We start from the raw sequence: 17,079 nt of genomic DNA, 5'->3' as shown, positions 1-17,079 counted from the left end.
TTAATTTATTATAACATTATTTAATTTTTTTAAATTAATATAATTAAGTTTTATAATATAATTTAATAGACTAGATATTATTAATTTGTTGCTAACGTAAAAATGATATTGCAATGCGTTTTATGATTGATGACACTACACGATACTTTCACATTAGCGACACGTTAATATTTAATCGACTAAATTAAATTGAAAATTTTAATTATAAAAGATTTATATAATTCGAGTTATAAATTATAATAAATGCGATAGAGTTTAAAGATCAATGTGTAACGCGCCTCACAATTTAATAACTAAAAGTGTAATTTAGGCAATTTTAGATTTTAGATTTATATGTACCAATCAATTATTCTAATATTAATAATAATAACTTTGTTCCTGAAAATATGTTTATATATTATGTGTATATAAAGTCTTAAAAGACAATAAGACAAACAGGAGAATTTTAACTTTTTATTTCCTGGCTTATTTTCAATAGGATTAAAATATAGTTCCATTCTAAAACTTTTATATATATATATATATATAGTTGAGCTGGAATGCTATCGGTAGCAAACAGGCTCCGTTGCCACCCATTTATTTTCGATGATGAAGCTTTTAAATCGACGATCGGCACCGTTGAACATGATCTATATAACTTGACGTATCTAAAAATCAAATTTCAAATCTTTTCGACATCATTTACCTAATGATCAAAGGGTTTCAAAATTAGTAATTTTAATGATTGATATGAGGGGTTTTCTTATTTAACGGTGTAAAGTTATCCAAATCAATTGAATTTTGGTTGAAAAATTCTTTAAACTATTTAGAACAAGATCTATACTCTCGATCATGATTACAAAATTTCTATCATCACTTTTTAAAGAATATTCATTTTCAGCCATTCATTTTTACGCCCATTTGATGGACAAGAAAACAATATCGAAAAAGTATGAAATTTAATTTCTAGATACTTCAAGTGGTATATATCATTTTCAACGGTGCCGATCGTCGATTTGGAGGCTCCATCATCGAAAATAAATGGGTGACAACGGAGTCCGTTTGCTACTGATAGCATTCCAGCTCAACTATATATATATAAAATTATGCTACTATACTATCAATAGTATCAAACCCTTGGTACTATTGAGTTTTCAGCCGTTGGATGAAAGGATGCGCGGTTAGGATGATAGTGGTCCCGGATTAAATTGATAGTGATTCTCTAGGGTTGAGTGGGTGATTGGTTGAATAGTATAATCTAACGGGTGAAAATGATCAAAATGGTAGATCTAACGGTGGAAAACTTGGCAGCACCAAGTGCTTCGTACTATTAATATATAGCATAGTAGCTGGACTCTATATATATATATAGAGAGAGTTTGACTGGGCTACTATCGGTAGTAAACTGCTCGGTTTACTACCGATTTGTTTTTGATGATAGAACTTCCAAATCGATGATCGGCACCGTTGAACATGATCTAAACCATTTAAATTATCTAGAAATCAAATTTCATGATTTTTTGGCATCACTAACTGAACGATCAAAGGGTCACAAAATCTATAATTTTAATGGCCGATATGGTGCGTTTGCTCGTTTAACGGTATAGAAGAGTTCAAATCAACTAAATTTTTATTAAAAAATTCTTTAAACTATTTAAAATAAGATCTAGACTCTAAATCTCAAATATAAAAATTGTATCATCACTTTTTGAAGGATATTCATTTCCAGCTATTCATTTTCTGTTCACTTGATGGACAAGAGAACAATATCGAAAATGTGTGAAATTTGATTTCCAGATAGTTTAAATAGTTTAGATCATGTTTAACGGTGCCGATCATCAATTTGGAAGCTCTATCATCGAAAACAAATCGGTAGTAAACCGAACCGTTTATTACCGATAGCATTCCAGCTCAACTATATATATATATATATATATATATATATATATATATAGAGAGAGAGAGAGAGAGAGAGAGAGAGAGGGACTAAAACATTTAATTAATTGAAAAGAAAATATATGAATTAACTCGCAACATTAAAAATAAAACTGGACCAAGAGGAGATTATTAATTTATTATTTAAATTAAACAGGTTATTTTTTTTCTTGGCTTCTGAAATTTAAGGATATATATATATATATAGAGAGAGAGAGAGAGAGTTAGGTTCCTATGCTTTCGAAAGTACGGAAGCCTCCGTGCTTGTAAGTTATTTTCTGTAATGGGATATCTGATTTGGCGATCGATTTTGTTAGACATGATCTACGTTATTAGAACTATTTAGAAATCAAATTTCATAATTTGTTAACTTCGTTTGTTTAATAAACAAGTAATCTCAAAATGAACGGCTGAAAATAAAAATCTCATAAAAAACAGTGATAAAGGATTCAAATTTCAAATCGGAAGTATTGGTCTTGCTATTGATGTTAAGTAGAATTTTCTATTAAATTTTCATCTAATTTGGATACTTTTACACCGTTAAACTTAAAAATATGTCACATCGGCCGTTAAAATAATCAATTTTGAGATCTTTTGATCGCTTGGTAAATAATGTCAAACAATTATAAAATTTAGTTTTAATAAAGTAAATTATATTTAACGGAGTTGATCATCAAATCAAATTTTTTATCATTGAAAATAACTTATAATCACGGAGATCTCCTTACTTGTACAGAAGACTTATTACACATAAATATATTATATATATATATATATATATATATATATATATATATATATATATATATGCTTATTAATTGCTGTTATTTATTAGCATACGCATGCTCTTCAGAGGGTATTAGAAAAAGTAGCCGTTACAAGTCCACGTGTCGCTCGATGCTTGGCTTGTGAAAGTTGGCTACGCCTCCCCCCTCACGTTTCATTGACCCCGTTCTGAAAGGTCTTAAAAGTTGGTGGAAATGTGTGAACAACACCTCGACTAATAATCTATTTTCATATGGATCCCTCGGTTTTGTTTTGTATTAACTATTTCTTAATTATTTTTTAGTTTTTTCTATTTAAGAATACGTTTGAAATTACGACAACATATATTATATTATATATATATATATATATTATACGGAGTCCCAAAGCATGAGAGCAAACTATTTTATTTATTTTTTATTAAATATATATATCATGTTACGTAGATCGATAGCGATTCAATTAAAATATATTTTTTATAAATTTATTAAAAAAATAAAAAAATATATTTCTATATGTTTTATTCCGACACTATGATAAAAAAGATATATAACGACACTTTTAAATATCGGTATAAGTAAAAAAATATACTGTTAGCTAAATTATCGACATTTGTTAAAAGTATTGTTATATGTAGAGTCGGTATAGGTAGGACCGTCTTAATATTTGGCTCTCATTCCTCCAACGACCTATGGTAGAAGGATACGTGGTGATCGTAATTCTCTACAGTCCATGAAAGATCCTCGCGGACGAACTTTAGCCACCGGAATCCTATCTTGTCAGCTACGGCGCCAGAGGAGGAGAAGGGAAGATGGTGATTAATTTTTTTTTTTTAATCAGACCGAATGGACTAGGTATGGTTGGTTGAGTAGAGAAACTTTTTATGTTTTATTAGATTGGACTTTATATTTACGACTTAATAGATTTTTTTTAAAAAAATTTCGCTTAAATGGAACACTTATATAAAAGTGTACAAAAAATATATTAATATAACCTAATTCTGTTACAACGGAAAAGCATTTTGTTATGAATTTTAAATAAAAAACTACTAATTTATAGTTTTCGCTTTCCGGATAAAAAATTTAAAAAATAAAAATACTAATTTTTTATAAAATTTAATTTTTTTCAAAAGATTATTTTTTAAAAAATCAAATAGATGAATTAAATTATTAATTTTTTGCCAATATTTTCAGAATAAGAATCAGCATATATTTTCTAACTCTTTTTAGTCCAAACAAGATCTACTTTATTCTAGTTAGTTCATTTTTAAATTTATCCTTTTTTTTTTCTACAAAAAAAATGTGACACTCTATAGACCCCGTAAATTTTTTTAATTTATTCTACTAAACTCATTTAATTAAAAAAAATAAAAAATTAAAGTTGACGGGCCACTTTAATAAACCATATAAGTGAGGGGGCCTCCATACATTTTTAACCTAATTCACTTCCTCACCAACCTTAATAAAGGGTTTTTGGGGCCTTCTTTTGAGTACTTTGTTTTTACTACCACACACACACACACACACACACACACACACTCTTCCTCATCCCATTTCAGAGCTTCTTTTTTTTTTTTTTTTTTGTAGGTATTTTTGGGGTTTATTATCACCTTCAAAGCTTAAGAAAGAGAGAGAGAGAGAGAGTAAGGGTGGAGAGATGGAGAAAGAAGAGGGAGAGAAAAAAATGGAGGAGAAAAAGGTGATGGGTTGGGAAATGGGAGAGAAAACATACCCCCCTCCATTACATTCTCATGAGGAGGTGGTGAGAGATAGAGAAATATTTATGGACACACTGCGCCGTTTCCACTCCTCCATGGGCACAAAGTTTATGTATGCATGCATAATAACTTAATTAGTCTCTCTTTTTTTTTGTATTTTTATTATATTATATATGTTTTCTCTACCAAGTTTGATTTTGTTTTTTTTTCCCTTTTTTTGTGTATCTTATTTGGTGTTAATATATTTTAGGATCCCTGTTATTGGAGGGAAGGATCTTAACCTGCACCTCTTGTATGTGGAAGTGACCAAAAGAGGTGGCCTTGAAAAGGTTTGTATTAATTATTCTTTAATTTTAGTATTATTAGTTATATAATTAGCAACAGTACTGTGAGGCTAATTGTAGTTAGAAATAATTATTTTTGATAAAAATATATGAAACTTAATTATCTGCACTTTGACCCATTCTGATTTGGCTATCCATTGAACAATTATACTAAAATTAAAATAATGATTTGGTGGTAGATTTAAAATAGGCCATAGTTAATTTGTGTAAGCTTCATACACACATTTTTGCCATTATTATTATTTTTTTACTTAGTTAATTTATAATGTAGGTTATTGAGGAGAAGAGGTGGAGAGAGGTGATATGTGAGTTTAAGTTCCCTCCAACCACAACAAGTGCTTCATTTGTGCTGAGGAAGTACTACTTGAGTTTGTTGCACCACTATGAGCAGGTGTACTTCTTCAGAACCCAGGGCCTGCTTATCCCCCCTGCAGGTTTGTTTGTTTTTTTTCCCTATTTTTATATATATTTTTCATTTTTTTTTGATATTTTGTGTTTTTTAAAGTTGTTTTAATTTAATCACAATCTTCATCTAGTAGTAGAGAAAAAGTTTATTATTGATAATGTTTTTTGTTTTTGGTACTAGTAGATGAGGATAAGGATTAATTAAAGTGAGATATTTCATAACTTTCAATATTTGATATTCAACTTTTCAAAAGTTTTGAGAATAGAAGTGATCTTTTAACTTTTGCAATCAGTCTCTAACTTTTATTATTTATTCTAATTATATATCTTTGCTAAAAAAGGCTTAATTATTACCCTCTACTAGACTACTACAATGTACTTTTAGTGTTATTTTCATTTGTGACATATTATACTATTTGTTTTTTCAAAGACAACATTGTATTACTGTATTTTATCAATTTTTATGCCATGTTTTAGGTTTATTTTTATTTCTCTACCTTGTAGCATTTTCTTTTCTAATAGACATCACTAAATGTATTTTTTTTTGTTGCCAATCTTTTACATTACTTTTAACAAGTCTATTATTTTGGGAAAATTAAATCTAACCATTTTATTAAGAAACACCAGTTAAATAGTAAAAAAATATAAAATAATTCTTCATGATAGACTCACTAAAAGCTTTTCTACTGAGTCATTTTTAATTACTTTTAATCATTTTATATATTTTATTATTTTTTATATCTAAATGAGTTGAATATATGCTGTCATTTTTAACAAGTATTTTCCAACAGCTTTAATATAAAATGATGAGTTTATTGTTTATAGTATAGGGATTGAGAAAAAAAAAATAGTTAAATGGTGCCTTTGAAAAAAAAAAAAGTACAAAATAGAAAGTGAAAAAAAAAACTGTAAAGTACAGGATAGCAAAGTGTAATTAAGCCTATAAAAATGACGCCAAATCAAATAGAAATCGTCGCCTAAAAAGGTTTGATGCTGATGTGACAAACATTATTTTATAGTGGCTATATTGGAATTAGTATTAAAAGTTAGAGACCTGATTTTTGGCACAAATGAAATACTCAACTCATGCTACTTACCCCTTTATTTTTCTGTACCTGATACATTAGCTTAATTATGAATTTTTTTTGTATATATCTTTCTTAATTTGGTTAGCCAAGTGCTTAATTTGGTGCAGCTTCGGCGCAGACCAAGAGCCCCATGAGCAAGTTTGGACATGGCCTGGTTATCTCTGACTCCACGATGCAGAAACCAAATAGCCGTAAAAGAGGTTTAGATCACCCTGACCCACAAAATAAAGGTGAAATCACTTCAGTTTTGTTTCCTTTTTCTGTTTCAGCATATATAATGTTTTCCATTTCATGTTCAACATCTGTTCTTTCTATTGTTCTGTTGTATGATTAAATTGTTAGTTTTCGACCTGAACCCAAATTCCAAATTGTGTTTTGGTTGAGTTCACTCTCATTTGTAATAAGGAATTAGACTATATGTAGATTGGCCCATATACCTAAGCTGTTTCCTAACAGATCGATCTCTCGGGTAACATGGTATTACTTTCGTTAACAATCAAATGCGTTAGTGTTACAAATTTGAGTTCGTTTACAAACTTTTTCTGCAACATGCATGCATGCTTCGCTGTAAATTAGGTACGTTTTTGCAGTGTTATAATGAATTCGTGTAAGTTCACAGGAGCTTACAACTTCTCCGTCACCGGATCGATCGACGGGAAATTCGAGTATGGCTACTTGGTCACGGTGAATATCGGGTCGGAGACACTGCATGGAGTGCTCTACCATGTCCAACACCCGCCGCCTACTGTTGCTGCTACTGCTGCATCTTCAGCTGCAGCAGCAGTGGCTACATCCTTCGATGGATCAGCTGCAACAAACAACGGAAACCCAACACGTTCGCGGCGGAGGCGAAAGAGGGGGTGGCGGCACCGTGACCCCGCGCACCCGAAGCCGAACCGGAGTGCCTACAACTTCTTCTTTGCTGAGAAACATTCCAAGCTCAAATCTCTCTTCCCAAACAGGGAAAGAGAGTTCAGCAAGATGATTGGAGGGTCCTGGAATAAACTCACTGAACAGGAAAGGATGGTGAGTCCGCTACAAAACCGCCGCATTTTAACTGTTCTTAACTTTTTTCTTTTAAACATGTTTAGTTCATTCAATTTGAACATTGTATTTTAAATCTGTTTCAAATAAGTCGAAAACATTAGTAGTGTGTTTATGGTAATATGTTAAGCAAAGGTGTTTAAATCAGCGGTAAATAAATCGAGTAAAATATGATTTTTAATTTCTTCTATTTTTTTCGCATTAGATAGTAAAAAATATACTATGTGAACTTTGATCAGCAACACTGTCATTAAACTTTTCCTTAATATCAAACTTTAAGGACAAAATTAAATTGAGTTCAAATTTTTGGACTAATTTGAAATTCCATATATTAAATTGAAATGCTACCAAACTTTAGAGACAAAAGTGTTACCATTGAAATTTCAGGATGATACAAAAATCGAGGTACACTCAAGGGACTAAATTTTCAAACATTTTTTTTTTTTTTTAAAACTAACCTACATTTTAAATCTATTTCAGGTGTATCAAGATTATGGTCTAAAAGACAAGGAGAGATACAAAAGAGAGATGCAGGAGTACAAGGAGAAGCTGAAGCTTTCACAGCCACTGTCCAAGGACGTGATCGGGGATTCTGGGCCGTCTGATGTGGGGGGTACTGCTGCTGATCCTGATCAAAGCCAAGTTCAGTAACTTTTTGTGTGGTCTTTTACTGAGAGAGCTAGAAAAAGCTTAAAAACATCTTACAAGTTTTTAACTTTAGAAGCTTTTACTTAAATAGACCTAGAAAGAAGCTCCTGATAAATGCTATAATAGTTTTACAGTGATGTATGTTAAATATATATATACATTTAAAATATTACCAACTTTTGTTTGCTTCCCTGCAAATTAAACTAAGTTTGGATGAGCATAAAATATTTCTTGTTTAATTCTGGTAGATGTTCTGTAAGTTCTCATCTTTCTTGTTTCTCATCTTTCTTGTTTCTGGAAAAAAGGACTTTGGTTCATTGGTTAAAGAAGCAATATTTTGGTTCAATAAACCTAGTTAATAATGAGATAGTTGATTTGATTTAATCAAAGTTCAATTTTTTTGGTTTGATAATTCCATTCCTTGGTTTCTAAAGATCAGTTGCTTACTTACTTTAACTTACTTTAACTAAGCTAGCTGCTTGAAAATTAATCAAATCATTTTTTTTAACCTAAATTTTGAGTAAGAAGTGATTGGAGCATGAGATTTTATTGAGACAATTTTGTTTGATGAGAAAAAAGATGCTTTGTTTTTCCTTTTTTTCCCCCCCTAATATCATACCTGTAATATAATGATGGTCAAAATTAAAATTAGAAAACGAACCAATGGCGTTGCAACCCGCCAACTTTGTCACCCCGGGCTTACTTATATATGATTCCCCGTCGCCCAGAGATCGCGCCACGTGTACGTCAACGTTTTCAACTCTTTTTCTTGACTCTTTGACCGTCTCCTAAATTCTCCTTCCCCCGCCCCCCTCTCTCTCTCCACCTCCGACGTGGCCGGCGACGACAACGACGCACCGCCGACTATGACAGCGTCCTCGTAGATCTCATCATGCAAATCCTCTACCGACTTGCCAACACCATCCAGTACCTCTGCCCGCTCTTGGTGTGTCATCACCGGGCGAGGCGGAGCTTCCCCCGCCAGGCCACTTCCCTCTCCGGCCCCGGTAGTCCTCTTCCCCGAGCTCTTCTGCATCGGGCCCTACTTCAACCCCGTCACTGGCGTCGTCCGCTGCTTCGCTGTCCCGTCCGACCTCACTCCTCACCAACGTCTACTGCTTCGGCGCCGATAATCGTCTGCCTCGCTGACTTTCATTGTGCCGACATAACACCGACGAGGAACAAGAAAAGCTACACTGTCGACCACAGGGAGGAGGCCCTTATCGCCTTCAATCTCTCCGACCTGGCCAGCAACATCACTGTCTCATCCTACACAATATCCGACGTGCCGCGACCGAGGTCGCCCAATGCCACATTCCTCCTCGAGTCAGCCGACGGCTCGCTGCTCCTCGTCAACAATATCTACATGGGGGCCAGCGCCTTAGAGGGCATATTTCGCGTGTTTATGCTCGACATATCCATGCGGTCGCAGGCGCAGGGGCAGCGAGTCACCGATATTGGCGCCACCAATGCGCTGTTCATCTGCGAAGGGGGGTCGGCATCGATGTCCGCGGCTTTCCCCGTGCTTTCCAGCCGAACCACGTCTACTTTTTCGGACCATACTGTGAGTTCTCGCAATGGACAAGGTGTGAGGAAGAGATGTTCAGCATTTTCAGCTTAGAGAAGGGCAAAGAGTTCCGAATAGTTCTCGGCGTTCGCCACCTGAGTGGCCGTGCACCACCGGAGTTCGTAGGTGGGTCTTTTTCAATCTTCGATTTAAAGACGACTCCCCCGTTCCTCGATCTCAAGAAGTTGGTTTCAAGGAAAAGATTCAGAGATGAATCTGAGGATGATTTAAGCAACTAGCTAGAGAGAAATTAATAGCAAGAGGTGCATGCATGTCAAGTACTCTCCAGTACTGTTTTAGTTTGTTTTTTGATTCCCCATACGTAATGGTTAATTTCTTGTACTGGGACAATAAAACAGGGTTTAAAAGAAAGATGACCATACACATGTTTTGAAGGTGTTATTTTATCATTTTATGCACAATAATTTGATTAAATTTTATGGTACTTTTTTGTTGATTGAAAACAGAAAAGACACGTAAGGATAAAAAAATATTGGCATGTACTTTAGAAATTGTTTGTGCATTTTGTACTATTTAGATGTACAAATATTTTATTTAGAATTACTTAAAAATCTATATAATATTATCTAGATATTTGATAGATTAAGTGTGTAATTAAATTATAAAATTATAGAATTAAAAATTAACTGCAAACTACCGTAACTAAAAATGAATGGGGTTAACAATGCAATAGTTATATTATGATAATGGGCCCAGGAATATGTTTTTTTAAAAAAAAAATTGTGTTCCTAAGTTGTTTATAGTAAAATTATAAATTGCCCCAAAATGCCGGGCATTAAGGAAAAAAAAAAAAGAAAAAAAAAGAAAAAGAAAATTTTTTTTCCAGTGTATCAAAAATGGCTTGGGCAGTTAGATGGAGTTGACTTTCCACCTGTTAAGCGGTTACGCGGCATCCACGGGCGCCTCAAGATTCACACCAAATCGTCCGCCCGCTACCACGTCACACTGCCTCGAGATTCGCGCTAGCCAATGGCGCCGTTTTAATCCGCCGACTCACTTTGCCACCTCGGGCCCAGTTATTACGTGTAACCCAATCCACTTATTTTATATAGTATAATTCTTTCGAATAGATTCTGTTATATACCAATCAGGTCGGTACGTAGCACTATATTAATAATATAAGTCATGCATTTTGGATTATTATTTTTTTCCCCATAAATCTAGAAAATCTCCGTGTGGACGTCCAAGGCTTCGTAACTGTTTTTCTTGAATCCTCTCTCTCTCTCGCTATGGCCGACGTCGGTGATGATGATGGCGATGCCATCCCCGCGGCTGTCTCTCTCTCTAACTCCGCCATGGCCGACGGCGGTGACGACGGCGACGACGAAGCCATCTTGGCGGCCAACTGGGCCTCCCTCCCGGGGGATCTCGTCGCGCAGATCATCTCCCGACTCACCTGCACCGTCCACTACCTCCGCGCCGTCTTCGCATTCCCCAAATGGACCAATATGAAATTTCCCTGGCCGGGCCATCGCCCTCTCCAGCCCCCCGTCGCCGTCTTCAGCGAATTCGCCAGCGGTGGACCCTACTACAACCCCGCCACCGGCATCTACCGCTACTTCCCCGGCCCGCCCCTCGACTCCTACTGCTTCGGCACCTCCCACGGCTGGCTCCTCCTCCTCTCCCCCAACTCCTTCATCCACACATTCAACCCCGTCACCTACGAACGCATCTGGCTCCCCCCACTCCTCACCGCCCCCAACAGCATGCTCCAATTCCCCGCTGAATTATGCGGCAACTATCGCGTGTTTCCACGCACGTCCGGCATTCAGGTAGTGCCTGCTGCCGTAGCGGTGACGGTCCGTTGCAGGGACCTTATTCGCTTATCCGTCCTCTCCTCTGACCCCGTCGACGACAAGAAGTTCACGATGCTCATCGTCCTCAACCACATCGCCGACGTATACCTCTACTTCCGGATGGGCGTTGATCTTGTGTGGGTCCCGATAACCATCCCCCTCGCCCACTTCCACTGTTCCGACTTGGCGCCGATGAGGAACAAGAAAATCTACGCCGTCGACGGCAAGAAGATGGTCATGCTTGCCTTCGACCTCTCCGACCCGGCCAGAAACATCACTGTCTCATCCTACACAATATCCAACGTGCCGCGACCGCCGTCACCAGACGCCACATTCCTACTCGAGTCAGCCGACGGCTCGCTGTTCCTTGTCAACAAGATCCGGCAGGTGCGCGCCGCGCTGTACAACACCGTACTGGTCGTGTTCAGGCTCGAACTCTCCGCACCACCACAGGCTAGGGCGCTGCCGGTGGCTGATATTGGGGCCGGCAATGCTTTGTTCATCTGCGAGGGGGGGTCGGGGTGCTTCGACGTCAGCGCCTTCCCCCGCACGTTCTCGGCGAACCACATCTACTTTTTCCGGCCGTTCCTCGGCTACGAGGCAGGGCAGGCGTTTGAGGCCGAGACGCTCGGCATTTTCAGCTTGGAGAAAGGCGAATTAGCCGCAGATTTGGGTCGTTTACCGCCGGGGTGGCCATATCTCAAATTGGGAAAGGTTCGGTGGCTGTTTTTCAATCTCAGGTTCATTCCATTGTAATATAGAAATGGCTTAGACATTTTACGCCCCAGCGAAAGGATGGTTAGAACAATTAGAGTGGAATTTACAAGTATCCGCCACTCTCTCCACTGTTTTCATGCTGCGAACGACTCGGTGTTGATCTTCTTGTACTGGGATAATGGACTAAATATAAACGAAATCAAGATGATAGACAAGTACTTTTTTGGTCTTGGCCAGTTATTTTGCTTATCAATATTCTTTCAAACTTATAACATACTTTTTTATTGAGGCTTGAATGCTACTGATGGTAGAAAAGAGGTTACTGCGTACTATAATCTTTTTGACTTTTAGATGAATAGAACATGCAGTTTGGGTTTTAGTGATCATATAATAAATAATATTATGTATAAATCCACAAGTAAAAGTTGATGGCGCTAGTATTGTGGAACTCTAATTTTTCAAAGAAAATAGCAATGTTATTTATTTATTACCACTGCTGTACATGATAGTCGATTGCTTGGTTATCCATGTTGTATCCTACTTCGAATCAAAAAATGCGTGCGAGTGTATATATCCTAGTAACCAGTTACCTTCCACAAACAATCTGCTAAAAAAAAAAATAAAAAAAATATGAAATGAGTTGAAGATATGCTGTCATTTTTAACAAAAATTTTCCAATAGCTTTAATATAAAATGATAAGTTTATTTTTTATAGTGTAGGGATTGAGAAAAAGATAATAGTTAGATGGTGCCTTTTGAAAAAAAAAAAGTAAGTACAAAATAAAGTAAGTACAAAATAGGAAGTGAAAAAAAAAAATCTGTAAAGTACAGGGTAGCAAAGTATAATTAAGCCTATAAAAATGACGCTAAATCAAATAAAAATTGTCGCCTAAAAAGATTTGATGCTGATATGACAAACATTATTTTATAGTGGCTATATTGAAATCTATACCTTTATATTAAAGCTAAATACAAAAACTGGCGCATGTATACCTTATTTTAAAGAATTAAGTCCTACCTTTATTTTATATGTATTGTATTTTTTTCTATATGGTCTTTTACCTTTTCTTCACCGGATTTTTAATTAATGCATCTACCCAATTATGATCTTTCAAATCCTACTTTGAACCATTCTTTTCTTCACCAAATTTTTAATTAATGCATACACCCACTTATGAGTTATGACCCTTCGAATCCTACTTTGAAACCTAGAAGCATATGTAATTGGCCCCTCCTCTCCTCCACCGCTTCCTCTTCCTTCTCCATGGGCTCCAAACCTGACATCAATCGCATGCTGTGAATAGAGAAGAAGAATCGCGTGCCGTATGCCAAACTTGGCGCTGCCATCTCTATTGACTTCAAGGACACCATTGCTTGGACGACGAGGCTGAGTGCATATGCGACATGGTGAGGGAGGTGGTGGGCATGTTCGAGGGGCTCCTCACAAGGCTCCTGAAGAGGGAGAGGGTGGCACTGGACTCTAGATCGAGTAACTCAATGTCGAGCTCAGATAGCTAAAATGGGTAGATAAAGTAAGGATTTCTTCGTTTTTATTTTGAAATATATATGTCAGGCTTGCTTAATTATAAGGTTCCAATCCTTCTTCATGGCTGTAACTAAAGGCGCTATGGCAGCGCCACAACCTCCGCCTGCACTGTTGCTCTCACGTTTCGAGACTAATCTATTGCTTAACGACGTGACGGAGCAAAGAGACTAGCTTTTTCATGCTTTTAATAAAGGTTTATATAATATCAGGCTTATTTTTAGTTCTTAGTTATTTCTTTTCTATAATATCTTCATGTGCTTTATCATATTTGTTTATTTTAATCTGTATATTATGTTAATTTGTTTATATTATGTTTGAATTATATATAGTATATTCCCCATATAAATATGATGTTTCTCAAGTGGCATAGTACTTTACACCAATAGTTAGATAGCACATATAGTATTAACATATTATAAACTTTTATGAGACAAAACATGTATATTGAATCTAATCGATATTTACATTATAATTTGACCAAGTTATTAAATTAGAGCAAGAAGGTGATAAGGTCCTATAGGTTTCATGAGTGAGGACTTATTAATGGCTACTGGTGCAATGGAATTCATTCATATATTGTTCGTCACCCACTTAATTCTTCATGGGTTGATTCAATGCTCTTAAAAAAATTGAAAGAAAACATAAGAAAGAAAAATATATATCAAAAAAATAATTCTTTTCATATTTAGATGATTATTTTTATTAACAAGTTTTGCTTTGAATTGCTAGATGTACATTTAGTTGCTGAATATATGAAAATGTTGGTTATAGCAACAAGCCCTGCAATTGATGAGATGAACATAATATTTCCCACTCCAGATGCCTTGAGAAGTTGATGTACAAGTTGGCTGAAATTGAAAGCAGATTCCAGATTAATAAGCCATCAAGTATGAGTATTGTTCAGCACTAATATCCACTGCTGGTTTCACAAAGGACGTTCTACTTTTACTTTTTTTACAAAAAGAAAATTAGTTTTTTACTTTATGTTATTACTATTTCTTCTTTCTTCAATTTTTTTATTTATTTGTTTCTACGGAATCGACCCGCCGCAATGCGCAGGTGCCTTCACTAGTTAGTATTAAACGTTAGAGACCTGATTTTTGGCGCAAATGGAACAATCAACTCATGCTACTTACCCCTTTATTTTTCTGTTCCTGATACATTAGCTTAATTATGTTTTTTTTTTGTATATATTTTTCTTAATTTGGTTAGCCAAGTGCTTAATTTGGTGCAGCTTCGGCGCAGACCAAGAGCCCCATGAGCAAGTTTGGACATGGATGGTTATCTCTGACTCCACAATGCAGAAACCAAATAACCGTAAAAGAGGTTTAGATCACCCTGACCCACAAAATAAAAGTGAAATCACTTCAGTTTTGTTTCCTTTTTCTGTTTCAGCATATATAATGTTTTCCATTTCAGTTCTTTCTATTGTTCTGTTGTATGATTAAATTGTTAGTTTTCGACCTGAACCCAAATTCCAAATTGTTTTGGTTGAATTCACTCTCATTTGCAGCTTGGAATTAGACTATATGTAGATTAATGGGCCCAGGAATATGTTTTTTTTTAAAAAAAATTTTGTTCCTAAGTTGTTTGTAGTAATTATAAATTGCCCCAAAATGCCGGGCATTAAGGGAAAAATTTTGTTCCTAAGGCTTCATAACTGTTTTTCTTGAATCCTTGACCATCTCCAAACAATTAATCCAATGCCCTCCTCACCCTCTCCCTCCCTCTCTCTCTCTCTCTCCACGGCCGACGTCGGTGATGATGATGGCGATGCCATCCCCGCGGCTGTCTCTCTCTCTCTCTCCACCATGACAGACGGCGGTGACGACGACGACGACGAAGCCATCCTGGCAGCCGACTGGGCCTCCCTCCCGCGGGATCTCGTCGGGCAGATCATCCCCCGACTCACCTGCACCGTCCACTACCTCCGCGCCGTCTTCGCTTGCCGCAGGTGGGCCATTATGAACTTCCCCTGGCCTGGCCACCGCCCTCTCCAACCCCCCGTCGCCCTCTTCAGCGAATTCGCCACCAGCATCCCCTACTACAACCCCGCCGCCGGCATCTCCCACAACTTCAGCGACTTCCCGTCCCAGGTCCCCACCAACTCCTACTGCTTCGGCGCCTCCCACGGCTGGCTCCTCCTCCTCTCCCCCAACTCCTTCATCTACGTATTCAACCCCGTAACCAACGAGCTCATCTGCCTCCCCCCACTCATCACCGCCCCCGACAGCATGCTCCAATTCCCCACCGAATTATGCGGCAAATATCGCGTGTTTCCAGACACGTCCGGCAATCAGGTAGTGCCTGCTGCCGCAGCGGTGACGGTCCATTGCAGGGACCTAATTCACTTATCCGTCCTCTCCTCTGACCCCGTCGACGGCAAGAACTTCACGATGCTCATCGTCCTCAACCACATCGCCGACGTATACCTCTACTTCCGGATGGGCGTTGATGCTGCGTGGGTCCCGATACCCGTCCCCCTCGCTCACTTCCACTGCTCTGACTTGGCGCCGATGAGGAACAAGAAAATCTATGCCGTCGACGGCAAGAAGATGGCCATGCTCGCCTTCGACCTCTCCGACGCTGCCAGAAACATCACTGTCTCATCCTACAAAATATCCGGCGTGCCGCGACCGCCGTCACCCGACGCCACATTCCTACTCGAGTCGGCCGACGGCTCACTGCTCCTCGTCAACAAGATCCGGGAGGTGCGCGCTGACCCGTACAACGCCGTACTGGTCGTGTTCAGGCTCGACCTCTCCGCACCGCCACAGGCTAGGGCGCTGCCGGTGGCTGATATAGGGGCCGGCAATGCTTTGTTCGTCAGCGAGGGGGGGTCGGGGTGCTTCGACGTCAGCGCCTTCCCCCGCGCGTTCCCGGCGAACCACGTCTACTTTTTCCGGCCGTTCCTCGGCTACAGGGCAGGGCGGATGTTTGAGGCCGAGACGCTCGGCATCTTCAGCTTGGAGAAAGGGGATTTAGCCGCGGATTGGGGTCGTTTACCGCGGGGGTGGCCATACCTTAAATTGGGAAAGGTTCGGTGGTTGTTTTTCAATCTCATGTTCATTCCATGGTAATATAGAAATGGCTTAGAACTTTTACGCCCCAGCGAAAGGATGGTTAGAACAATTAGAGTGGAATTTACAAGTATCCGCCACTCTCTCCATTGTTTTCACGCTGCAAACAACTCAATGTTGATCTTCTTGTACTGGGATAATGGACTAAATAAACGAAATTAAGATGATAGAGTAGTAGTTTTTTTGTCACTTTCACTTGGCCAGTTATTTTGCTTATCAATATTCTTTCAAACTTATAACATACTTTTTTATTGAGGCTTGAATGCTATTGATGGTAGAGAAGTGGCTACTATTATCATGTTTTTGACTTTTAGATGAATAGAACATACAGTTTGGGTTTTATTGATCGTATTATTATGTGTAAATCCACAGGAAAAAGTTGATGGCATTAGTATTGTGGAACCCTAATTTTTCGCAGAAATTAGCT

The 17,079-nt window shown here is 37.7% G+C and overlaps 3 protein-coding genes across 3 annotated transcripts; all 3 read left to right on the top strand.

The window, feature by feature from the left end:
* The first annotated feature begins 4,362 nt into the window (after positions 1 to 4,362).
* Positions 4,363 to 7,928, top strand: LOC109703786 (high mobility group B protein 9-like). Its single transcript, XM_020224502.1, has 6 exons — positions 4,363 to 4,508; positions 4,647 to 4,725; positions 5,012 to 5,174; positions 6,341 to 6,463; positions 6,853 to 7,259; positions 7,758 to 7,928. The coding sequence occupies exons 1-6, from the start codon at positions 4,363 to 4,365 to the stop codon at positions 7,926 to 7,928; spliced, it is 1,089 nt and encodes a 362-aa protein (XP_020080091.1).
* A 2,814-nt stretch (positions 7,929 to 10,742) lies between these two features.
* Positions 10,743 to 12,065, top strand: LOC109703785. The gene has a single exon (XM_020224500.1). The coding sequence runs from the start codon at positions 10,743 to 10,745 to the stop codon at positions 12,063 to 12,065; it is 1,323 nt and encodes a 440-aa protein (XP_020080089.1).
* Positions 12,066 to 15,383: 3,318 nt separating this feature from the next.
* LOC109703784 lies at positions 15,384 to 16,652 on the top strand. The gene has a single exon (XM_020224499.1). The coding sequence runs from the start codon at positions 15,384 to 15,386 to the stop codon at positions 16,650 to 16,652; it is 1,269 nt and encodes a 422-aa protein (XP_020080088.1).
* Positions 16,653 to 17,079: the final 427 nt, after the last annotated feature.

This window comes from Ananas comosus, unplaced genomic scaffold, assembly GCF_001540865.1.
Source record: "Ananas comosus cultivar F153 unplaced genomic scaffold, ASM154086v1, whole genome shotgun sequence".
NCBI lineage: Eukaryota > Viridiplantae > Streptophyta > Magnoliopsida > Poales > Bromeliaceae > Ananas > Ananas comosus.
Note: the sequence above shows the minus strand (reverse complement) of the source record. Positions and strands in the feature narration are given on the sequence as shown.

Coding starts and splice junctions, on each gene's coding strand:
- LOC109703784 (XM_020224499.1), top strand. CDS start 15,384: ATGACAGACGGCGGTGACGACGACGACGACGAAGCCATCCTGGCAGCC.
- LOC109703786 (XM_020224502.1), top strand. CDS start 4,363: ATGGAGGAGAAAAAGGTGATGGGTTGGGAAATGGGAGAGAAAACATAC. Junction 4,509..4,646: donor TCCATGGGCACAAAGTTTAT/GTATGCATGCAT, acceptor AATATATTTTAG/GATCCCTGTTATTGGAGGGA. Junction 4,726..5,011: donor AAAGAGGTGGCCTTGAAAAG/GTTTGTATTAAT, acceptor TTTATAATGTAG/GTTATTGAGGAGAAGAGGTG.
- LOC109703785 (XM_020224500.1), top strand. CDS start 10,743: ATGGCCGACGTCGGTGATGATGATGGCGATGCCATCCCCGCGGCTGTC.